General features: G+C 42.6%; 1 protein-coding gene across 1 annotated transcript; it reads left to right on the forward strand.

Annotated features, from left to right (window-relative positions):
* Positions 1–762: 762 nt before the first annotated feature.
* prkcea (protein kinase C, epsilon a) lies at positions 763–26,265 on the forward strand. The gene is made up of 15 exons (XM_020083332.2): positions 763–1,849; positions 14,204–14,267; positions 18,002–18,167; positions 18,268–18,302; positions 18,909–18,997; positions 19,232–19,361; positions 20,286–20,428; positions 20,791–20,890; positions 21,532–21,731; positions 22,190–22,363; positions 22,486–22,640; positions 22,929–23,067; positions 23,786–23,974; positions 25,050–25,196; positions 26,006–26,265. The coding sequence occupies exons 1-15, from the start codon at positions 1,505–1,507 to the stop codon at positions 26,153–26,155; spliced, it is 2,226 nt and encodes a 741-aa protein (XP_019938891.1). The 5' UTR covers positions 763–1,504; the 3' UTR covers positions 26,156–26,265.
* The last annotated feature ends 745 nt before the right edge of the window (positions 26,266–27,010 follow it).

Genomic DNA, 27,010 nt, shown 5'->3' on the forward strand with positions numbered 1-27,010 from the left:
TGAACGAAAGGTCAAGAAGGTGACTACAAACTAAACAAAAAACTAGAAAACAGAGTAACTACAAAAAGGATTAACTGGAAATTACAGAGTAACTAGAGATCTACAAATCAGAGTAACTAGAAAACAGATTAACTAGAAAACCAAGTATCTAAAAAACTAGAAAACAGATTAACTAGAAAACCATTTAACTAGAAAACTATGTCATTTCAAAACTAGTTATAAGAGTAACTAGAAAACTTGAAACTTGATTTTATCATTATTTGACAAATGATACTAATAGACATGTATGTTATCTATTCCGTTTCTTAGGTGTGTGTGTGTGTATGTGTGAGTGTGTGTGTGTGTGTGTGAGTGTGTGTGTGTGTGAGTGTGTGTGTGAGTGTGTGTGTGTGTGAGTGTGAGTGTGTGTATGTGTGATTGTGTGTGAGTGTGTGTGTGTGTGTGTGTGTGTGTGTGTGTGTGTGTGTGTGTGAGTGTGACCATGCATAAGGACTGAATGATTGACTGGCATTATTGGTTGTCTGGGCCATGACAAACACGCACACGCACGCTCCATGCCTGCGGGTGAATTCCACCCCCACCCCCCCACCCCTCAGAAAACACCTCTTCCATCTGCACACACGCACACACACACACACGCACCCACACACACACTCTCTCTCTGTTTTCGCTCATCCGGCGCGAGAGCTCGGCAGCGCGTGTGACGCGTTTTGCGCATTTCCTGCAGCTCGCGCTCACTCGCGGATTCAGGAGCGAGGGGACGGGAAGCGGGGGGCGCGCGCAAGGAACGAAAGCAGAAAAAAAAGCGGAGCGGAGCTGGGGAGCGGAGCCCCGCCGTGATGTCCTCGGGGTGGTCGTGAAGACAAAAGCACCGCAGCGGGGTTGACGAGCAGAAAAAGGGGGCTGCTTTCGCGAGAGGACGCGCGGAAACACCGCGGCACCGTGAGGTCGAGGAGCTTATCCCGGCGGAGAGCGAGCCTGCGACGTGCTGGACACCGAGCACCAATCCCGGATGGCTAGGCGCGGCTGCTCCCGCTCTCTCCCACCCTGACCCGGGACAGACACACGCACGGACCCGCGGAGGGGAGGCTCAGGGGCTTCGAGAGAACCCAACCGGAGCCCGTTAACCTGCACACCCCGCCCAGGCGTCCCCTATCCCGGCCTGTTTCCGCAGATATTCTGGAATCTCGTCTGGAGCATAAACAAACAAGAGAGCGACCTCTGAAGGGTGTGAGTCTGCGTGAGTGCTGCGTGTTACTGCACATCAGTGTGTGTCTCTGTGAGTGTGTGAGGATAACACAGTGTTCTGATATGGCTGTACTAGACTGAGAGTCTAAGGAGCCAGCGGCATTATGGGATGTAGCAGGACTGTGCAGTGACCCCCTCTCATTGGAAGGAAACACTGTGTGTACAGGAGCAGGAACAGGCTGACTAGTCCCAACACACACACACACACACACACACACACATACAACACACACAACACACACACATCCCTATAGCCATGCCTGTGTTCAGTGGCCTGTTGAAGGTGCGAGTGTGTGAGGCAGTGGACCTGAAACCCACCCCATGGGCCCTGCGTCACGCTGTGGGCAAGAGTGGCTCCTTCCTGCTGGACCCCTACCTGGCCCTGAACCTGGACCAGACCCGGCTGGGCCAGACCGCCACCAGGACCAAGACCAACAGCCCCGCCTGGCACCAGGAGTTCTGCACCGAGGTCCGCGAGGGACGGAGCCTGGAGCTGTCCGTTTTCCACGACGCGCCCATCGGATATGATGACTTTGTGGCCAACTGCACCATCCAGCTGGAGGACCTGCTGCAGAACGGAACCAGGCACTATGAAGACTGGGTATGTGTTTGATATGTGAGGTCCAGGGGCCTGAAAATCACAGGGTTGCTTGTTGATACATCTGAAGCTGATTCCTTTTAAATCAGCTTCTGCAGATTCAACATTAAGGGTCTGCAGCTAGTCCACTGTGGCACTGTCCTCACAACACATTTGATTGTGTACATACTGTGGCCTGAGTACTGGAGATCATTATAGTCTGGAACTGCACTGTAGAGTGGAACAGTTCCATACTATGACCTTGCCCAGTGGCTCCTCAGCTGATTATGTTTTAATGAGCCTTCAGCCAAGTCCAAGTTTCTTTAATAACAGATTCTTCCAGGAAGGAGACTCATTTATTCATATGCTGCTTCACAACATACACACATGGGCACACATCCCTTCCTCAGAGGTTCACAACATTATTGCGTCAAAGGCTTAGAGCTTCAGTGAGCCCACTGCCTTGCTCATGAGAAGGGTTGAACTGATCCACCATTGCTCTCTTTGCCACAAAGGTGAATCAACTAATACATCAGCCTGTTCACTCATTGAGATAAACAAGACAATATAATACAGAATAAGTTCAACATGTAGAAGAAGCACGTCTCAGGTCTTTGGGTGTTTCAATCGCAAACACGCTTATGAACCTAAAGAGCTGTTCTTTTCATTTAGAAGATGATCTTCTTTTCCTTTCTTTGGCAGTTTAGCAGCAAATTCAGTTCTAGAAGTCTCCCTTCAAATGGAGATGTTCTCTCGGGTGGTCGTCCACCTCAGGCGGGTTTTATCCTGTGATGCAGACTTGCAGTGTAAAGCTATGGAAGAGCTTTCTGTATTGACATCCTGCAGCTCACCTGTGACATGGGAGCTGAAGCTGCGTTAGATCTGATTTGGACGTCTCAGCTCCAGCCTGTAGTCGTCCCTCTTCAGCTTCTAAAGTTCCTCCTGCCCTTTAGGAGTGAAAGCTCTAGAATCACAATTATTAAGCAGAGACTTCCCCACAGTCTGGTTCCTGTGAGTTGTCATATACACAATCATACTGTTACTTCAGTAGCTGGATTAAAAGACATAAGTTCCTTTCATTTGTTACGGTTTCTCTTTATGTAATCTTATTTGCGTCTGGGACTCTGATGCCGGAGCGCCACATGTTGATCTGTATTCGAGGGGGATAAAGAGCTAGTTGTTTTGGGTCTGCGAGTTTTGTCTCCAGTTCTGACATGTGATCTTGTTCCACTTCTGCTCCTTGTGTTTAATCTTGTCTTTATGTCAGACAGGAGGCTGATGAAGGGGATGTCAGGACATTGTGGGAGCTCAGGACAAGGATTTTAAATGACCACAGGTGTTGTTTTGTAATTAGCCCATCAACTACGGCTAACGTATATTTTCAATCACTGCCAGCTATTTTCCAAAGCATATTCTGGGGTATAATAATTTCCTGCCTTTCAGCGTAGCCACTTGTTTCAGTTCATGCTCATACAATCAAAAATTAACTGACAGCGACTTTAAACCTGTTGGAAATATGATGATAAACCACCACATAGCATAGTTAAAGTATTAGTGCTATTTCCTCTGTCAAAATGGCGTTTTTGTTGCGTGGTAACACTGTTTTGAAGAGTTTTAATACAGACCCTGCCTTCAGCTGGATTAACATATGACCATGATGTAATAGAAAAAAGAGAGGCAACAAAATGTTCATTGTGGTGAATTAATCTAAAATCTGAAGCTTATTTTCATACAGAGGTTCAGTAAAATGGTAACTGAAAGCTTTGTTAATATTTATACGATGTATATGATTTAATAGACTGAAGCATGCAAACCCACATGGTGCGGGTCCTCAGGGGTGGTTTAATTGATGTATAGTTATGTAACATAATACTATATCGGTATACATTCGCATATAAATAGACACACACACACACACAAACACACACACACTCACATCTCGTCCCTCAGCCATCCAGAGTAAGGTCAGCATATGGATCACTCTGTTGATTGACCACATCCCATCGATCACGCTGCCAGCTCGTCAATACATCAGCCTCACAGCCACACAGTCCCACCCACTTTCCCTGCGTCCTCCTCCCTGCATTACTCCATTACTCACCACTGCTGCCTCCCTCATCCTCCCCCTCTCCAGCAGTGATACCCCCCTCGTCATAGCGCTTACACTTATCCCCCCGCCCTCATTTACACATCATCTTCCTCTTCCTGCCGCTCTTGTGCACCACAAAGGACACATATTATGAAAATGTCACTTTAAATGTGCTTTGACAGAAAAGCAGGAAAAAAAAAACATAATGGTAAAAAAACCAATCGATATTATGATGTTCCAATATCATTTTCCCTTCCGGATACTGATTAAGATACCTGGACTGTGTGTATCGGCCGATAGGAGAACCAATATGATACAATCGAAACCCCTCAGAACTGAAATCTTGCATACGTTACTCTGCACCACTTCACTTGAGACTTGCTGACATTTTAGCTAGCTCTGGCTATCTCTACCGGAAATCACTACTTCTTTGCCGCTCTCAAACCAGTACCTGCCAGTGGCAATACACCGCAACAGCTATTTTTTTTCTGGGTGAAGTCTTAGTAGATTGGGAACAATACATAGATTTTCTTACTTGCTGACTCCTGACCCAGTGTTATCGACGGCATTTCTGATGCTGGTATCAGTAATGGAACATGTCTCCTTAATATGATGCCATAGACAAATGCTAGGACCCATAGTGAGACCCAGACCCGAGTTATACCAAATGGTAAGCTGCCTGCTGTTCAGATGAACACAGAGGCCTGTGTACTTTAGCTCAGTCTTTCTCACTTCCTCCGTCCTTCTGCTGCCTTCTTCATCTCTTCCTGTCTCTCCACTGTTATTCCCATCTTCTCTGCCTCCTGTTCTCTATTGTCCTCCTCCGCCTCTCTGCGATCCATCTCCCATGGACCCAAGCGCTGTGGGCCAGGTTCCTACTCCGTGCTGCCGGTGAAATATTAACCAGGCTTTGATGCTTATTAATTGTCCCACTCAGTAATTGAGATGCTCTGCGGAGCCCATCCCCATGGTGACAGTGACAGCCTGTCCCCTTGGTGACAGCCTCTCACCCACAGAAACACCAGGGAGAGAGATGGGTAGGTGAGAATTGGGGGGAGTTAGAGGAGGAAGTGGGGTTAAGAAGAGAGAAAAACAAAGTAGAACAGTGGTTGTTCTTTGTGAAGTCAGGATGATTTAAACTTGAGGCCTTTATAGGTGGAGAAACTAAGAGTTTCTTTTTTTCATGGCCATTTTTTGTGCATTAAGCCTTTTTTTTATTGATAGGTCAAAGTTTAAGTGCGAAAAGGGAGAGAGCGGGGAAGACATGCAGCAATGGGCGGAGTTAGAGCCAAAACCTGTGGCTCTCGCAGGAGGACTCAAGCCTACGTACATGGAGCGTTCACTCCACAGCCAGGCCATTTTTCACTGGAAATTCTATTTTACTCACCAGATGAATTGTCGAGACAGCAGTAATATGTCAGGAGAATTCACAGCGAGCACGTTGATGATGTTTCTAACACACAACAGATGCAAAATTTAAAAAAACTTCCAAAAAGAATACAAATATCCCAGGATGAAAACGAGTTGCCATACACGTAGAAGTTGCAAATGAAGATGTCAACTTGGAAAGACAACAAGATATGAGAGCTTTTAGTGAAAAAAAAAATAACCACATGATTTCTGCAGCAGAATTCATACATTATGTCTGCCTCCTGTCTGATGTACCCAGGCGCCAACCCTCATCTGAATGTTCCGGACATTTTCCTGTTGTTGTGGACTGACGTGTCTGACTTGGACAATCTCTTACTGCTGCAAACTGCAAAACGTCCATATCACATTTTCCTTACAAATTTCAGTTCATGTCAGTTATAAAGTCAAAGCTGCAATCCCAAATGTCCAGTATAATCGTCTATTGCTGTGTCAAGCTTCATCTGAGATCAACATCGACACAACAGTTCATGGCACTGTTTGTCCTCCGTGTAAGCTATCATATGACTCTAAACGCTGCTGCCACACACTTTAGATCATGTATACGATTGTGTTGTACGCCTTTTTAAATGTAAAGCACATTGAGTTTACTTGCAGTGAGATGTGTTATATAAATAAAACTGCCTTGCATCGCCTTTGTATAGAGGTGAGCCACATGCCACTGTAAACAGAACTGTGTCTGTACATTCCTGTGGCAGCTATGGTATGTTAGTCTGCAGCAATGCAAAGGATGATTATGATTGAAGTCCAGGGTCACAAATTTGAAACAAGCTGTTTAGCCAAATGGAGATTATTTGGCTGCTGTCATCGATGTTAATGTAAAGATTCAGTCTGAAGTTATGACTACCTGTGAAATAAGTAGGAGCTATGATTATGGAACATAATATTTCGTTAAGCATGTCATGTATGTGCCAGAATGAAACCTGCCTTTGTTAAAGGGAATGGAATTGACAGTCAAAGTAAAAACAGTCTAAATATATCGTTCTTTATCGTTCTTTATTCAGTATTCATTCTTTAACTTCCTTTAACAAACATTTCCCATAAGCCCCAGATGCTTGAGGGACAAACAGCAGAAGAGATGAGTCAAGGGGTTGCAGCTAGTTAAGACATGACTGTACACAGGACATGGAAGACCGAACACAGTAGAAACTATTAAAAAGTGGTAAGATGACTTAAAACGAAAGCGTCTGTGTGTTTCATGTATGCAGACAAAAAACAACCAACCTGCCATGTTTTTAGTGTCTTCCTGCAAATCTTAGTTTTTCCTGTGCTTCACAAAGTAATCGTTATTTAACTCTTTTAATATCACAAAGATTTCAGTTTATTTTGTGGCTTCACTGGGTTTGTAGCAGTTTGTCTCAGATTATTCAAAGTAATCCACAAGAACACGCCACATGTTTCCATAAAGACAGATAAAAGAAATGCTAAATCAGAGTTACTGAAGCCGGTGGAATCAAGGCTAGTTCCAGGAGTCATATCATCTGCTGTTTATATTTAAACAGTCTGTATATATCACTATATAAATCCTAAACATATTCATAAAACTCCACAATACAACTTTTTTCTTAAAGATTTGTAATAGAATCACATATAAAGAATGGCATCTGGCTGCCATCACATATATAGTGATCAGCTCTATATTATCACTCTACACGTAATTCTGGCTTTCTGACCAAGTCACATAAAGTATGGTGCATTCATCTTGAGGAAATATTTACTGCTACATCTTCAATTTGTCAGCTAGAAAGTTAGAATCTGTTTCTCAGCTTAAATGCTATTTAGGCCTTAGACTGCATCCAAGCTTAAATTGGTTCCAAAAAGAGAATACACTTTAAAGTTATTTCAACTATTATAGTTAAAAACAATTAAAAATGCTTTAATTATTCTTGCAAGACTGTCAAAGTTTAAAACATGGACCTTTGCTAGATTTTATGACACAACTTCCAAGATGAGTGTTTATTCATTCAGTAATTATCTATGCTGCTTATACTTTGATGGTTGGTTAGAGCTTTGTCCCAGCTGATATTGACTGAGAGGTGGGGTACACTCCGGACATGTTGCCAGTCTAACAAAAATAATAAATTAATGTTGTTGCCTTCTGCTTTTAGACTTGAGTCACCAACTTTTATTTCTGCTACTAAAATGAGTCTATAAACAGAGTCAGGTAACTTTAATAGGCGTCAAAAGGTCCTGAGAGAGAGCAGAGGAGGTAGAAGGAGGAGGGAGTTTAGGGGGGAGGTGAAAGGGAAATGAAAATACTTACAGGAAATAAAAACAGGAAAGAGGCTGTAGAGAAGAGAAATAAAGTGATGAAGGAGCGTGAGGAGCAGGAGACGAGGTGTAGATGTGAGCGTGTGTACATGTAAATATATCGGTCTGGAGGCTGAGAGCTGTGAGGCTGCCAGAAGCTTCAAGGCACAAGTCAGAGACGCGATGACCACACCAGTGTAATGTTTCCTCACGGGGACACAGGGCCACGTCAGATGTCAGCCGGCCTCGGTTCGACACTTGGCATCAACACACACACATTCACACACTCACATGCTTGAACTTAACAGCAGCCAGGATTAATGAGTCATGGACTTCTTTTAGAGGACAGTCTTTTTTTAAAGGGTTACAATCTTTTCAATTGAAATTCTAGTTTATGGGTTTGAACCAAAAAACGTAGCTTCGTGAGGCTGACGTTAGAGCCGACAGTGGTTTGCAGGACTATTACCACTTGTTTCCCAGCTTTTGTCTGCTCAAACGTATCATGTAAGATATCAATTTCCTCAGTATACTGAGCATTAAGGTCACCCAAGTTGACATCATTTTATCCAACACAGTCATCACGAGTAGATTTGTTGGTTAAGGTGAATCAGAAATGATCTTTTGCATCAAGCTGAACTTGAATCCATGAATTTGTGCCGAGGACCAACGTCAGATTGTCTCTACGAACAGACACTAAACAGTCCTGAGAACATGAGCAACAGCAATACCACGTAGCTTGTACCTTTACATCTCCATTAACCTCCTCAGCCCCGCCTCCCACTCTGCTTGTTAAGACGTGAAATCATGGAGGTCACAGCCATATTGTCATCATCCCTTTCTTTATTCTTGACCCACAGACTACATTCTCTCAACATAGCAAGTTGCCGGACAATGACATCATGGGCTCCACCCCTTGGCGGCCTCCTGGTTAAATAGGACAGACCAGATTTAAGATGCAGTGTTTTCACAGTGACAATACACACACACACACACACACACACACACACACACACACACCAAAGCTTGACCTGATTTGGCATCGGTGGGCAGAGCAGCACGCTTGTTGTGTGTGTGTGTGTGAGCTGGAGTGTGTTTAATTCATGTTCTCAGTGAAAGGGAAGAAATGGGAGGATATTTGAGAGCTCTGGGACAGCAGGTGAAATACACACGGTTTGTCCCCTCTCTCTTTGTGTGACCCCAGCAGTGTGTCTATTTTTGTGTGTCTGCCGAGAAAGACACACTTTCTCACTGACACACTTCAATGCTATCTGCCTTTATCTTTAGCCAGGGACAGGACACAGGGATAAGGGTGACAGTTACCTCTGCCAATGAGGTTATGTTTTTGTCTGTTTGTTTGTTCATCTGACAAAGAACCCATTACATTTTGGTGTTTATCCACTTCAGGAATGTTTCATGGATCTTTATGAAAAAAAACAGCCATGATTAGTGAGCTGATTTCTATAAGAGCGTGAAATTCGTAGCAGCTTCATGAATTGTTGGACCTTGGAGGAGAAAAAATTGCCATTCGACAAGGTTTTATTTAGAAAACATTCTTGCAGACTTTTTTGTTTACAGTTTGAGAGCTGTGGTTTTCAACACTAAATCTCCAGTTTTTATTGGCACCAGTTTAAAAGAAACTGTTGATTTATAGAAAATAGCTGCAATTTACATCCCAACATTGGTAATTAACATACAAATAAGAGAACTGTGATTGTCTCGGTCCCTTTGTGGCCTCTCTGTGTGGAGTTTGCATGCTCTACTGGACTCCAGCTTCCTAAAACATGCAGACTGGGGCTAGGTTAATTCAATTTAAATTGTCAGCCCTTCGATATGTTGGCCACATGTCCAGGGATGGCCCACGATGTAGATAATGGATGGATGGGTTATTTTCATGAAATCGTTCAGCACCTAGAGCAGGGCTTCCTCCTGCTTACAGTCACCATGAAGTGTGCTTTCATTCAGCCAGCTCCAGCAGCAGCGTGATCTACAAGGGGCTGCTCATCAGGCCGTCTGTCAGTCCATCTGGATGTCACACACTCGTCTCCAAGATGATGGAGCAGTCAGGATGAGCTGAGTGGGAATGTCCGTTCCTCTAAATCAAATTATCCCTCCTGTCTTGTGGACGCTACTGGCCGGTCTGACCCGTCACTCGTGGTAGGGATCTGGCTTAGCTGAATCCCCCCCCTCACTGTCCTCCTCCTTCACCCCCACACAGCTCAGCTTCTCTTACATTATTAGCCGTCTGTGATGTTACATTAAAGATGCATGACTCTCACGCCGTCTCACTCAGCATGGGCCTCCCGTCTGTGTGTGTGTGTGTGTGTGTGTGTGTGCAAGCGGGCAAGCTCGAGTTGCTGACTGCTAGCAAGGAGAACACACGCGCCTGTTATTGTGCGAAATGCGGTCGAGCTCTCTCCAAGCCGAAATTTGTTATTTGACAGATGGATGTGGGAGGCTGTCACTGAGACTAAACGCTCCTGAGAGAGACGGAGAGAGCTGTCTGCTTGGACAGAGATAGCGAGCTAGATGGACAGAGAGTGGGAGGGGGTTAGCGCCACAGTATTGATATAATGCAAGCTTTGAGTGCCCTGTCTGCTTGGTTGAGTGCTTCTCTGTGCTGCTGCATATGGTGTGTGTGTGTCTGTGTGTCTTTTTTTTAATTCTAGCACTTGTCTAAGGGTGTTTGGGGCCTGTTTGTATGTGTGGCAAAGGAGGGAATGCAAGAGAGTTAAGCTTGTATGTGTGTTTAACGTTAACCTCCCTCTGAAGTCGATTCGAAAATCCCCAGACATTCTCTCTCTCTCCTTGCTTACACACACACACACACACACACACACACACACACACACACACACACACACACACACACACACTCACACATACACACACACTTACACACACACACTAACTGGCTGTGTGTGCGAGAAGGTTTGTGAAGTTATCCGTCTCCCTGCTGTATCAGTGTCCTAATTGGACTAACAAGATTAATGAGGGGAACTAGATTCTCTAGTTCTCTCTCCTCCCATCGTTTGTTGTCAGGGTGGGGGTGCTCAGTGCGTGTGTGTGTCTGCACACGGCAGGTGGAGGCCGAGTCACGTTTTAATTCACTTAACAGGGACATAGGTCATTTTAGTAGCGCTGAAATGATTGATTGATTCATCAGGTTGACACGAATATGACGTTGAAACTGTGTTTTTTTTTAATATTAAAAATTCTGGTATTAACTTAATCTGTAAGAACTTGTGAACAGGTCAATGTCGGGACATCAGGCCATGTGTCAAAGCAGCTAATGCTACACTGGCCATGTGAAGACTTTAATGTAGTGTAGCGTTTTGGAGTGACTCTGAGAGCTTTGGTATTGGGGTGTAACTAACTGGTCTTAATTAATCTTCAGAAAACCCATATCCATGTCATAGTTATTCGTATTGATTTTTAAAAAATCAACTTAAAGGCACTTCACAGCTTAATGGCCAGCGACTGGTGATGTGAGAATGCTGCTGGTTTTTTGGGCTGCCGTGCCACCTCAGGAGCCGAGCACTAAATCAATGACGGTGCCGTCCATTTGCTCCGCTCTGTTTCCAAAACTCTCAGTCCATCTTTCAGCTGAAATCCTCACTGAGATGCGCCGTTACGCAAGAGGTGACATTTGGGGATTAGCACAACATTTTCAAGGGTAAACATCAAGAATTTAATGGCGGTTATTGGTCACAAATCCCATGCAGTTGTTACGTCATAGACATACAACAAAAGGATGATAGTTCTGCATACTGATAAATATATATGCACTACCTCTTTTCCCTTGAGATAGATTCCTTGACGTCAGAGTTAGTCAATTATTGGTTGTTTGTTTCTCTGATTAAGCGCTTTGGATTATCAGTGAATGATAGATGAAAGGACTGTGGAAATAAAATTGCTATTCTAACAAAATACGTGTTCAAACGACTTGTCAAAAGACTGAAAGATAAAGATATTTAGTTTATAGTGAAAAATAAGGCAGCAGAACCTCTCATTTGAGAAGTTTTCACCATTTTCAATGACTTAGAACCAATTCGAATAATAATTCCTTCATCAAACTAGTTGGAAATTATTGGTCTTTCTGATTTTACTGAGCAACCAATTTAATCAACACCTTCCTCCTTCCTATCATTGGCTGCCAACCGTAGGGTTTAGTTTGAATGCACCACAAATGAAAAAAAGCATAAAGTAACATTTGACTTATACATACAGGAAAAATACAAATCAGATATAAATGATATGCACATAGTAATTGTTTATTTCACTGTGCTGTGTTTTCCTTCATTTTTCGTGGAACACAACTATGTTATAGATACTTGCTCATGTGCAGTCTTTGTGTCTCGTCGTTCAGCAATGCATGGAAGCGTATAAGTGTGTGTATGTGTGTTGCTGCCTGTGTGTGAGTCTGACTGTTGCATAAGAGGATCTGCTGCTGTCCCAGAGCTTAACTAAGGATTTAAACCTCTCTTTCTCACTCTCTCTTGCACTCGCTCTCTCCCGTCTCTCTCTTCCTGTTGTCGGCCGTCTCTGGTGCTCTCTGTTGCACTCTCACTAATCTCCGTAATTGCATGTATAATGTCGGGAGGTGGGGTGGGGGGGTGGGTGAGGTCACTATTTGTTGAATAACTTTGTGTGTGCACGTCGCATGTTTGCTTGTCTTGCAGTGTTTGAGCAGGAACATTTCTTTTTTGTTCTGTTGATATGAAATTTTTGATGACACCTGCTCACACAAACTGCCTGCACACTGAAGCGACGCTCAGTTTGACTTGTAATTCAAGATGTTTGCTAATAAATATCCTCTAACTGAATGACATAGTGAATAATAAAGATAAATAAAAAGGTTTAATCAGCTGTTGTTTTGTATATAATTCATACTATGTAGTCTACTGTATGTAGAGGATTAATGGATTATAACACACATAGTGTATATCTTGTAGTAACATCAGTACTTCTCTCAGAAGCTTTGCTTCCCATGCAGTCTTCCTCCTCTAACAACTCGTCTGTGTTTTTGGCAACTCTGAATGTCCCTCTGAGTACGGCACAAGATATTAATTCTTAGCATTTTGCAGTGTGTTGACACAGATCTAAAAATATGAGGTTTGGATCAGACTCCACAAGCATTACTATGTCCAACATGTAATATTGGCTGCAAGCTCTTCACAGCATCAGTACATTTTGTCTAGGAAAACGATTTTAACTCTGTTGAGGAGGGATTTGAGTGATTTACCACCAGCACTTAAAAACTATTTTAAAAATATATTTTCCAGCTATGAACCTCTTTAATGTCACCTCTGTTGAAAGTAACATAATATTAACTATGATAATATGCAAAAATAATGTTCTACCTTTTTTAAATGGATGAAAATTGGCTTCTCTGGAACACCCTCTGTTGTCAGTATTTTGTTCTCCAGAAAATGAAATGGACCATTTGTAAATTAAGTGATTAAGTAATTGCAGTGTGCAATGAATAGGTGGATGAATTCATTATTTCTCATTCGTAATCATGAAAAAAATCAGTTAAATCAAAATAAAATTGTATTCAGAATTCGTAGAAGATTAGTGCTTGTATTGTAATACTAAATTAATTCTGAGCTGCATTTATCCTTTTTTGGTATCTCTGTTGTTATCATCGTTTAATGGGCAAGTCTGACTACAAGGCCAATGTATCCTGCGCAATCGTCTGACCAATAGACCAGGTCCATCACTCTGTACCAGTGCTTGAAATGGACCAGTCCTATGTATTAAGGGTTACAGCTATTTCCCTTGTTTAATCATTCGATTCTTTTGGTCTTTGAAGCATCAGAAAACAGTTAAAACTAGAATGGCACTCAGTAAAGGGCATCCCTCTGCCAAGGCCTAACAGGCCCTTAATCCAATCAAGCTGCACCACATCTCCTACACTCATACCCCTCTCCTAAATATGCCTGATTTTTTTCATCAGCATCCATAGATTCATTCCTGGTTAAAAATGTATGAAAATGTTTAAGGAAAAGCTTTTGACAGTTTTGCATGAGAAATGACTTAAAAGTTGAAATGATGTCAATGAGCTTATTTACATCTGATATTAACATTCAGTGAGTATTTGTTGATCTGGATAATAAAGACAATATTAAATGCTGATGTTTAGTGTTACAACCATTTGTGAGAGCAAATTTCTATGAAAAAGTTGAGCCAATGCAGCAGCATCACTTTCTACCAGCCGCGCCCACCTGATTTGCACATTGAGATGGAGTCACAAGGGCAGAGCCAAGATTATTGGAAAGCTTATAGGCATGAGGTGTAAATTAACTCCTATTATAAGAACGTCTGCAGATAATGCATGGAGGAACAGTTAAACACATTAGTACTTGGAGGAAATGTTAACTATGTTGATGATGTTGAGGTCAGAAATGAAAATGGTGATAAAGACGTCCATTTTGATGCTGATAAGTGTTGGGGAGGTGTGTGATACTGGTGAAGACGATGACCTCTTCCATGTGCACGGGTGTGTTTGTTTTGGAAAGGAAAGTCCCCCCTCCCTCCCCTGCTGCACTCACTGTTCAGCTGTGTTATCTTTCACTGGTTCACTTTGTGTTTCTCTTTCTCTGTCTGCACAGATTGACTTGGAACCCGAGGGGAAGGTGTATGTGGTCATAGATCTGTCCGGATCCTCCACAGAGGGTGAGACCACCACAACACACTACGCTTACTCTCCTGGTGTAAACACACACAGAGGGAATAAGAAAGGAATTACACACAGAAAAGAATATCTAGTTTCATGGTGGTTTAGTAAAGAGGTGGGATGACTTTTACACCAAAATTAGCAGATAAATGCGAGTGAACATTAAAAAGAAGTGAATGACACCTTTAGTAGATGAATCTGCCTCTGTTTTTTCCCTGGTGCGTCATGTTCGACGTCAGGAACGCATCAACAACTGAGGCGTTGTCTCACCTCGCTGTCTTGTCAAGTTAGTGCGTTCACCCGAGTGTTGCGTTTCCATCACTGTCGATCAGAGCTGGAGCAGATAAAAACCTGTGTCTGCAGCAGAGGCATTTGTCCTGGGAGTGCTGATGGAACCATTTCCCAGTGCAGAAAAAAGTCAAATTATAGCGGGTGTTTTTTTTGATCAGTGGAAAAGGGGCTTTACGTTACTGATAAGTTATGTGTATATAACTTACATTATAAGTTTACTGATACGTTACTATAAGAGTGCGTGCAATAGGTCAAGCTAATAGTGAGCGCCCTCTGCTGGATCACGAGTGAACAATTGAAAATGGTCTGATGTACCTTTAGCCTGTATATTTTAAATTCCAACAAGTCATTAAAGTTTGAATGAATTTTTTATATAAAATGTGACCCTACATTTAAATCCTCTGCTGTTGTTGCCACTTTGCTGCAGTGAAGCCCGAGGTCACGGGGTGTGATGGAACAATTACTGTGAAAAGAGGCCAAACATGAAGCCTGAGGCCGTTCTGTTTTCTTAGAAAGTCACTAAACAGAATTCATCTCCCTCTTCTCTCTCGCTCTTTTCTTTTTTTTCATCTCCTCCATTTGTTTCAAGTGATTAAACATTGAAAAGCCCACAGTCTCTTCCTCAATTAGTCTATGCGCTCGCTCACCTACGCTCACTCACCTGCTGCTGGATAAGAGTGATTTTCACCTGCACCTGTGTACGTTCACACTCGGTTATAAAAAGAGGCAACTCTCTGCTTTCCAGTGAAAGTTTGCATTTACACTTATGTACATATTTATATGTGTGTGTGTGTGTGTGTGTGGTGACTGTGTTGGAGAGGATGCTGCAGTATAAAGGTTAAGAGTTCCTCTGCATAAGGAGGATAAAGGCAGCCATAGAGAGTGAAGAGAGAGGGAGTAGGTTCTTAAAATAGTAGGTGAGCCACGGATTACGCACACACACGCGCACACACACACTAACACACAGACTCAGGCATCCATGTCTTGCCCTCCTCATCGATGATTGGACTCTCTGTTGTGACCTCTGGACCCACTCTCCGCCCACTCCTGCTCGACATGTTAATGTATGTTGATAAAAACAAATGGCCTGCGTGCGTGCATGCGTGTGTGTGTGTGCTGATAGGACGGATGGAGAGAAGTAGGGGATGCAGAGATACAGGGTGAGAACTAGAAGTAGATGTGGTATTTTTAGCAGATTTATTTTTTTTTCCCTGGTGCAATCTGTTCTCTGCAGCTTCAGACATTGGAAGGACGTGTTCCACTCGTTTATTTTCTTCTCCGCTTCTGTCCTTTTACATCTGTTGTTCTCAGGAAGCAAATAATAATCTGACCTAATCTGACCATCTGCAGCCTCACCCCCTGTGTTTCTGTTTTCTTCTACTCTTTCTTCATCCTTTTCTCTTCCTTGTGTGTTTTTCTCACATTTCATCAAAATGACCAGAATAACATCTTTGGCAAAAGCTTTTTTGAGAGGAGGAACAAAAGGCTTGTTATGGCCTCTGCCAAGGAGGTTTTTGTTTTTGCCATTTCTGTTTATTTGTGCGTTGGTTTGTATTTTTGGTTGTCAACAGGATTACGCAGAAACTACTGCACTGAAACTTGGTGGAAGGACGGGGGCATGGGACAAGAAATAACCCAATAAATATTGGCGCGTATCTAGTCAAAAGGGTGGATCCAGGTTTTTAGCTTTCTCCTTAACATTATGAGGCAGGGCATTTTGTGACATTTCTACCAATTTGCCCTGAAATAATAAATGGATCTTGGTAAAACAATTATCAGACACATTGAGGGGACTGATATCTTTGAGTGTGTGAAATGTGGTGCAGCTAGATTGTATTTAAGGGACTGTGGGGCTTGGCAGACGTACACGCTCTACTAAGTGCAACCGTAGTGTTTAGAGCTGCAACTAATGGTTGAAACAACCATTAGTAACAACCATGTTTGATTAACCTGCTGATTATTTTTATTGATGATTCAATTTATTGTTTGGTCTATAAATTGGCATATTATTTTTGTACGAAATACAAATGTACCTATAATCTTACTTAGTACTAAAGAAACCACTACAGCTTCAACGTCATAGATCCAAACAGCATGGTAACATTTCAAATGTGTTAATTGCACATGTTCAGTGGAAGTGAAGTGAGCACACTTTTCTGTTTGTAATTTGTGATCAGTCTCAAAAATGTATTTTATATGTCTACAGTCATACTTTAACAGCTGCTACAACTTTCTTACTCTGTTTCAACCGGATTGAATTCTACAGAGATATTTTCAATTTGAGGACGACTGATTGCACATTGTAGCTTAATAAAAGGAGCACAGTAACATTTTTTTTCATAATGTATTTGTTATGTTTATCTTCAAACTCAATAGATTTATATTAATTATTTTAGAAGCCACAGTTTTCATGTCATTAGTTTTTGCCACCATCTGTAGTTCAGCATTTCCTCCACTGGTCTGGTTCTTTACACGTTTGTGTCGGATCGAATCCTCGGTCTGATGGTGTGTGTGCATGTGTGTGTGTGTGTGTTTGCTGGACTCCCAGGTTGTCATTCAGTGGGTCCAGAGTACGTCTGTCTCCACGGCGATCACTCTCAACAGTTGTTAAGCCTCATCACCCCTTCTTGTCAGCATGCCTGTGTGTGTGTGTGTGTGCGTGTGCGTGTGTGTCCTGGACAGATGGATGATGTATTATGTAAAACAAAGTGATCCCAGTAATGGCCTGTTTAGCCCCCACCCCATCCCCCTCGCCAACACCAACATCAGATACACAAAAACACACACTTCCACTCACATCCACTCCCACTCACACACACACACACACACACACACACACACACACACACACACACAGAGGGTCCCTAGACAGCCTGTCTGTAATCGAACTCTGGTAAGACTCAGCGGTAACCACATCTATAACGCGCCCTGGAGAGAGATGGAGGGAGAGTGAGAAAACGGCAAACTAGGACAGGAGCGCAGAGAGAAGGAGTGTGTGTGGGAGTGAGAGTGTAGGTGGTTCTCTTGTCTTAAGGTTACCCTCGGAAAGCATTTATCTTTGTGGGGAGATGCGGAGAGCAAGGGAAGGGTACGGCTGGATGGATGGTGCTCGCTGAGGAGGAGTATTTTAATATGCTGTCCTTCGTTTTAGTGCCCACACACGAAAGTATAAATAGCACGCACTCACATCTATGTATGCATAGGCCCCTGGTAGGTGTGAGAAAAAAGAAGGGAGGGGGAATAGGAAGATGAGAGGCAGTCGAATGATCAAACATCTTGAGCAACATGATGCAAATGGACCTTATTTGTACAAACTGTCTCAGGAAATAAAAACGGTGGCCATAAGAAAACATCCGTAGAAGGTGGATGTCTCATCTGAAACCAACAAATGTTTTTAATTTTCTATTGATAATCTATTCATGTCTGTTTGTTAACTTGACAGCCTCTGGTACCAACGAAAATGAGGAGCGAGTCTTCCGAGAGAGGATCGGTCCTCGCCGACGACAGGGCGCCGTCCGAAGACGTGTCCATCAAGTCAATGGACACAAGTTCATGGCCACCTACCTGAGACAGCCAACCTACTGCTCACATTGCAGAGATTTTATCTGGTAGGAAACACACATGCACTCACACAAACGTACTTGCTGTTGTGTTTTCTTTAACCACCTCGGGTGAAACTCTGACTCCTCTGTGTGTGTGATCCGATAGGGGCGTCCTGGGGAAGCAAGGATACCAGTGTCAGGGTGAGTACCTTTGTGGCGGGCTCCAATTTCTCAAGGAACGTATTGCACATCATTTATAATTTAATCCTGAGAACACAAGAGGGATTACGTGTTGCTGAATGATAGCTGTGATTTGGTCAGAACCCACCATAGAGTCTATGACCTGCATCACACCAACATCCACATGATGTATTAATGGTATTAAAATTCTCAGGAGCACAGCTTCAGTTTCCATGCATCAGTTTTCTCCATCATAAAAATCATGCAGGAAATCATAGTGTTACTTACCTGTGCTGTATTGCTGGGCAATCAAATTATTCACTGTTCACTGCAGATGCAGGAAGTTGTGCTGCTTATCTAGTTGAGGAAATTAAACTCTGGAGTATAAAATGATAAAAAATTCCATTGTTACATTTTCATATTGACATTTAAAGCAGAGTCACATCTGGCAAATACCCGACACTTTTAATAAGGTCAGCTTTGGATCAGTGCATCAATAGGTGTAACAGTATTACATCAGAGTCATGTGAACATTTTATTAAAATATCAGGTGTGTCATAAACATGAAACTTATTTTTACTAATTGGCGTTTATGTGTTGATTACAATCTTGACCTTGTACTTCCAGTGTGCACGTGTGTCGTTCACAAGCGCTGCCATGAGCTCATCATCACTAAGTGTGCTGGGATGAAGAAGCAGGAGGACACACCAGAGGAGGTACACCAACACACACACACACACACACACTTACATGCACATACACATAGAGTAATTAGACAAAGTAGTGGAAAGAAATGAAGATGTTTTACAAGGGTTTCTCTTGAACATGATTTGTTAATAATTAAATATCGTACCTACATATAGACATCACACACACACTCATATAGGTCTTTTGTGTTTAATAATTCTGACTATGGCTGTGTGTGTGCATTTGTGTGTCTCCCTCTGTAGGTGGGTTCACAGCGGTTCAGTGTTAACATGCCCCATAAGTTCAGTATCCACAACTACAAAGTCCCCACTTTCTGTGACCACTGTGGCTCCCTGCTCTGGGGCCTCATGAGGCAGGGCCTGCAGTGCAAAGGTGAGTTCAGCTGAGAATATACACTGTGCAATGCAAGGAGGCACGATAACAAAGCTAATGTGTCCAGATAATTCAAAAACACAATTGTTTCAATGACCCACACATTATGTCTTTGCAGAGGAAGATATGTTTGTGTACATTTTAGCATAATGAAAGGATAAATCGATTATCAGAATCCTTCAGGAACTCAGGGAGGGACTCACAAAAAACAACATATATCATACATACATAGTGGAAGCCTTCTACAGCTTACTGAATAAAAATGTTCATGAATCATTTCACAGTCAACACAGTCATTATGCCAATCTATAGGGATCTACATCCAGGGCAACTTGCCGGCTGACCTAATCCCCGCTTGATATTCATTCACACACACCGGTTTGTTTACATGTGGGAGGCCAACTTTCACTGCAGATTCACTGTCTTCTGAGGAAATTCTAAAAGCTAAAATACAATGTTGGATTATGCCACTGTTATGAGGATGAGTCATTTCTCTGTGGTGGTCGACTGTATTTTTTTTAACTCGAGTAAACAGACAAGAAGCAAAATACGAACAAGACGATGCACCTCAGGAAATTGAAGGTGTTCATACAGTCACTGCAGATGAAAAGGCTGATTCCTGTCTTTGAAAAATCAATATGTCCATGGATGATAGTAACTCCATCAGCATAACGACGATGATGATGTCTTCTGCATTAACAATGTACTTTAATACCATGGATACATTTTCCTCTTCTTAAAAATGCACCTTTTGTAAAAATAAAATAGCATGAGCAATCAGGGTTGGTTTTACAGTCTGCGTATTGATGGACACCTGTTTGCTGTTGATCACACCTGAGACCTTCCAGCTCAGTCCTGTGTTTGAGTCTGAATGACTCCCTGAGTTTCACCTGAACCTTTTCATGTGTTTTTGCTGTTTCGCAGTGTGTAAGATGAACGTGCACAGGCGGTGTGAGAAAAATGTAGCTCCTAACTGCGGCGTGGACGCCAGAGGAATCGCTAAGGTCCTGTCTGACCTGGGAGTCACGCCTGACAAGATCTCGAATACTGCTCAGCGCAGGAGGAAGGTAATGAGTCATTGAATTATAAATAACAGAAATACAAACACATTTATCAAACTTTGTTTTAAGTAAATATAAATAAAACTGGATAAATCAACATCTTTTCTGCTTTGTCGTACTCTAAAAGTTTTTTTGGCCTATACCAGCATACTGAAAGTTTGAAGTTAAAAAAAATGTTTTTATCAGAAAACTAGTCGCTTTCTAGTAACAATCCAACGCGTATAACTGTTGTGCTCCCACACTTTTTGTGACAACAAAGTCCCATGCTTAAACTGAAAACCTGAGATTAAACTCTGTGGCGCATGATGATACAGATTTTAAGAGGTCAACCCCAAACCAAAGGCCATGTTGTCTCCTTCTCTCTCCAGTTGACTCCAGGGCAGGACCCTCCCCAGTCTCCTCCTGAGCTCTCTCAGACCGAGAACAGCTTCAGCCAGCCAGCTGTCCCCACCTCCCCCTCACAGCAGGGTAACACCGAACACAACACAAACACACACACACACACACACACACACACACACACACACATCATCATCATCATCATCATCATCATCATCATCATCAAAAAAAACTTTTACACAAACATGAAGACATTTCAAAGCCCTCTGAGATACATTCTGAGCAGCATGTGGTTTTACTGTGTTAATTTTACCAGTGAGAGCCAGTCATTTTTATTTTCAGTAATAATATTGTTGCTTCTTTTCAAAAAACAAGTTCCTGAATGCATTATTGTCCCTTTAGATATAAGACTACCCATGATTTACCTTAGGTAAGAATGATCCCCCGCCACCCACCACCATTTGTTACTGAGTCATCTTGCTCTCACACTTTGTAAGCTGAGAAATAAAGTTAACTTTATGTGGAAGGATTCCCATTTATTGAGCCGAACTACGACGACACCGGTTACAGCTGCTATTTAATCCTCCTGGTCAGAAAAACTTAAACAAGAATCCTCCCAGAATATGATCATTAATTTGAAAGGTTATTGAAAACTAATTGTTTACACATAATGAGAAACGTCTCTCTTGTTGTACAACGAGCTGAACAGCGACAGTAAAAAGGGCAGCCAGCCTGTTTTCACTGATCCTCTCTTCCGATGACACCCACAGACTTGGCAGAGTTAGAGCGCCTGCAGGACGCGCTGTCGCTTGACCAGCAGGGACCCCAACACTCCTCCTCCTCATCCTCCTCCTCCACCAACTCCTCTTCCTCCTCGTCCTCCGCAGGCAGGGAGAATGGACAGAGTCAGAGGAGGACCCTCAAGGACTTCAACTTCATCAAGGTTCTCGGCAAAGGCAGTTTTGGCAAGGTGCGACGACTCAGAGGAGGCGTTTTAGGGGGATGTTTATACGTCTACTGTTCCTTACCTTATAATTATGTTTCCATTATTCTTTTAGGACCTCAACACATTATTCATATGTACATTATATTATCAGGCAGAGGTTGTTTTCACATTTACATTTAAATTAATGTTTCTCCAAACACACTGATACAAATACCTTTTTTTGACTTTTTGCTACTTTTTCATTACAAAAATAATAACAAACAAGAGATTTTGGCATTTAAATGAGATTTGAATAGAAATATTTACATTTGGATAATATATAAATCATTCAATGTTTATTCAGGGTTTAAAGCTGAGATATAAGATTTATAATAAAGTGGTGAAAGTTTTTGTCTTTGCACAAAGATTTAACTTCTGTAATCTGCTTTCTTCCTCTTTTTCTATTTCCTTCCTTCCTCCTCACTGTGGTCTCTCCCTCTCAGGTGATGTTGGCGGAGCTGAAGGGGACGGAGGAGGTCTACGCTGTCAAAGTTTTGAAGAAGGACGTGATCCTGCAGGACGACGACGTAGACTGCACCATGACCGAGAAGCGCATCCTAGCCCTCGCCCGCCGACACCCCTACCTCACCCAGCTCTACTGCTGCTTCCAGACACGGGTAGGAAGGCCAGGCAGCAAACACACACACACACACACACACACACACACACACACACACATATTTGATGGCCAATGTCTGTTTTCTCAGTCTCACACCCGTTTGTCTTCCTCTGTCTGCAGGACCGTTTGTTCTTTGTGATGGAATACGTGAACGGAGGAGACCTGATGTTCCAGATTCAGCGATCCAGGAAGTTTGATGAGCCTCGCTCTCGTTTCTACGCCGCTGAAGTCACCTCAGCCCTCATGTTCCTGCACCGTAATGGTGTCATCTACAGGTAAAAACCCCCAACCCCTATTATTTTCATGTTTTTCTATCAGAGACTCTGTAAAACTGATAAAAAAGTCTCTTTAGAATTTTCATATTCTGTCTAAAAGCCAGAAAAAGCCAGAAAACCGATGAGTATATGGGAATTTCATAAATGGCTCAGTTATAAGGAACATACCAGAAGGTGTGTGACAACATGATTCACACTTTAAATGCATTAGGGGTGATTCTCAAGTTTTGACTGCTGAGGAAACCAGATGGTGCTAATTCTCTCCCTCTCTGTCGGCCTCTCTCGTAGGGATCTGAAGCTGGATAACATCCTGCTGGATGCAGAGGGACACTGTAAGCTGGCAGACTTCGGCATGTGCAAAGAGGGCATCATGAATGGAGTGACCACCACCACCTTCTGTGGCACGCCTGACTACATTGCACCTGAGGTGAGCTGAAGTCAGCCCACAGATCATGACAGTCGTCAAGATGCGGGTTTTATATATCATGGTCTCAACTGTACTGTGATGGGGGATGGTTGCTAATTTAAGAAACTCAAGTACTTCAGGTTTTATTATGAAAATCTTTTGTCTCTAAGCAGTTATAGTCCTGTCATCTACCCTTGAGTAATTTTCCTCGACTTGACAAAAGCTCTTAGAGCCAGCTATGCTCTCTCCAAAGATTTAAATCAGCCAAACAACATCTACGAAACTCTTTTCTGAACACGTAGCAGCTCCTTTGTCTCTTTATAAGAAAATAAAATGTGAAAAACACAAGTCTCAGGTTTTACAGTAACTTTTTCTTGGCTGGTCTTTGTCACCATTAGGCAACTAGCAGAGACAGGAAGATAAATGGGTTATAGAAAGAGGCAGGTTAGCTGTTCGTCCCTGTTTCCAGTCTTCATGCTAAGCTAAGCCTTCCGGTTGCTGGTGCTAGATGAATATTGACCCTGTAGACATCAGAAACAATTAGAGCCTGACCAATATGGATTTTTGGGGTCACAGATGATGTTTTCAAAGGGAACGTGGAACCAGTCATCTCTTGTCAGACAGAATCCTGTGAAAATGCAACAGACAAGGATAGTCCTATAGCCTGTATTAAGGTGGAGGTTGGTGTTCAAATCCCGTCCATCCTTCATGTTAAACTGTGTCATGTTATTGAATTCAGATCCTGCAGGAGCTGGAGTACGGAGCGTCTGTGGACTGGTGGGCCCTGGGCGTGCTGATGTATGAAATGATGGCCGGACAGCCTCCGTTCGAAGCAGATAATGAAGATGACTTGTTCGAGTCGATTCTCCACGATGACGTCCTGTACCCTGTGTGGCTCAGCAAAGAGGCCGTCTCCATCCTCCGAGCGGTACGCGTCATCTCTCCACCAACTCAGACACACCTCTTTTAACATTGGGAATGTTAAAGTCACTAATAAACTGAAGTATAGTTTCATATATTAGTTTGTTGACACTTCTCATTACTAAGCACACAAAAATAAAATCTGCTGTGAGGAGGTCTTTCAGTGATCATTCATGTGGTGATTAGGAGTTTCGAAAAAGTTTGAACTGGGCTGAGTGTCATTGCAAACTGGCAGTTTGTTTAAGTTGCAAATAGATCTGCCTGCCATGTGGTATGGCACGGTCACACAATGTAGGCGAATATAACAGGTCAAAGTTCACCAAATGTTTTATTCACCCCCTTGCTTACGCTGATTGGAAGTGAACCAGGAGGCAAAGGTTCGCTACTGATAAATGTGTGTAATTGAGATTATGATTTTAAACGCTGATGATATGATAGCTGTATGTAGACTTGGATCTTTTACCAGCATGTTTTTCAGCCAGGTTTTAACCTAAACAGCGTTTCACCTGCATATCACCACGCTGCATTATGAAGTAGATGTTTGCATCACCCAAAACATCTCTATGCAAAGTTTCTCCATCATAACTGTTGATTACAATTATATTCTTTAGATCATTGTCATCACACAGTCATTCATGTTTCTCCCCACACATGCTCAAATCAGACTCATTCAAAGTGCACGTAACACAGACGTGCACTTCTCTGTGATACTGAGAAGAATATAAAAGTCAGTCAGAGAGGTTAAAATTATAATGCTATCACAAAACCACAGCAGATCACAAAGTGCTCTCACGGCGGTAAACAGACAGCAGAACGACTGCGACGCAGCTTTCAGTGGCTTTAAATAACAGCAGCCCTCTGCTGACCTGTTTCATCACTCTGCCACTACACCTCTTTGTTTATAGCATTCACAGAGCCATTAATGCCTCCGCTCTATTATTAGCACCGAAATGCTTTTTGCTCAACCGTTATCCTTCTGTTTCTGTCCTCGTGTTATGCATGAAACATCAGCTGGAATCCTCCCTTTTTAAAGGGGCAGAAAATCTCAGAGTCAACAGTGTGTGTTGTGTGTTTTTGTGTAGTTCATGACAAAGAACCCAGCCAAGCGTCTGGGCTGTGTTGTGAGCCAGGGCTGCGAGGAGGCCATCAAGACCCACCCCTTCTTCAGAGAGATCGACTGGCTGCTGCTGGAGCAGAGAAAAGTCAAACCGCCCTTCAAACCCAGAATCGTAAGAAACACATATTATTACTCACGCACGCACGGAATGCACGGACGGACGGACGGACGGACGGACAGACAGACAAACGTCTTATATTCATTCAAAGAATATAGTAACTGTGAACATCTGCTGTGACTCAATGTCTTAATTTAGTTCCCATATGCATGATTGTTCCCTGCATTTGTTTTTGGTTCTAACAGATTTTGTTTTACTTTAAAAAAAATAGAGCAGCCTGCTGAAAACTCCAGTTGTTGTTTCCTGCTAAAAGATAATTTCGCTCTGCACTTCACTGTAAAATAAGGTTCTCAGAAACAAACAGTGATAAATCAAATTGTTTGTGTTCGTACTTTGTATTTTGTTTATGCAAAGTACAACAGATTTGCTTGTGTTATTAAATTTAGTAGAAAAAGAAAGCGTGATATGTGCCTTAAAACTTATAACTGGTATAATGCTGGAAAGTTTCAAAAGACACCCAGCTGAAACCCAAGAGCTCAAACAATCCAGAATTGAATCAGAAAATGCAATGGTTAAGCTTAGCAAAATAAGCTAATGTATAAAAATACAATGATTAAAAAGTTTTTATCATCATATGAGCCCAAAGGAAACTCTTGCGACATATTAGATTAGTTTGGAACCACCGCTGTAGAATCTGTATTCACTAACCACACACTGAACTGACTGTATGCACATCACATACAAACAAGCAGTAAGTCTCAATGGCCAGAAGGTGTCGCTATAATATTACTCTTATAGCACTAGATTATAGTGACGTTTCTTCCTCTGACGTCCTTTTTGTCTTTGTGTGTGTGTGTCTGCAGAAGACCAAGCGAGATGTGAATAACTTCGACCAGGACTTCACAAAGGAAGACCCTGTGTTGACACCCACGGACGAGGCCATCATCCGACAGATTAACCAGGAGGAGTTCAAGGACTTCTCCTACTGCGCCCCAGAGGAGACGCAGACCTAACACACACACACACACACACACACACACACACACACACACACACACACACACACACACACACACACACACACACACACACACACACACACACACACACACACAGACACACAGACACACATGCATGCAAACAGGCGCACACTGATCCACAGATCCCTTTACAAAACACACAAACACGTGCGACCACTCCTTCATTTTAAAGCTATTGGTTGTTGTTACTTTTGGAATATTCTTCACTTGCATTGTGTTGTCCTTGTTGCCTGGGTTTATTATGAATATGACTACACACACACACCTGCACATGCTCTCACACACATTCCCTCGTGCACACGTTTAGCACATAATCACACATAAACACTACAATCCCAGGTTTTTACACACGCTCGCACATACCTGCAGACTCACTGCATAAGCTTCGACAACCAAACACACACACACACACACACACACACACACACACTAATCTACACACACTGACACTGCTTCTCTCCCCAGCACCTGTATAAATGTGGACTGTAGGTGCCGGGTGCAGAGGCCTGTATATAGCCTGTGTCGAGTGGCTGTATCGTGTTGGTATCGTCTGCTAGTAAAGGAGAGTTGTGGCGCATGGACAAGCACCCTACCTGTGTTATTATTGTCCTTAATGTGGACCGGTTAGGGCCAAATACCCTTTGTGCAATACCCTGACTATCTATATATTTTATGGTTTTGTTTGATCATGTGTTATTTTTTGTTTTATTTTCCTTGAAATGTTCTTTTTTTGTTGTTGTCGGATTTGTTGTATGATCGATCGCTCTCATCCTCTCTTGTGTGTACAAAGTGAATGTCGAACTTTACGAGTTACAGGCTATTGAACTA

Source organism: Paralichthys olivaceus, chromosome 21, assembly GCF_024713975.1.
Source record: "Paralichthys olivaceus isolate ysfri-2021 chromosome 21, ASM2471397v2, whole genome shotgun sequence".
NCBI lineage: Eukaryota > Metazoa > Chordata > Actinopteri > Pleuronectiformes > Paralichthyidae > Paralichthys > Paralichthys olivaceus.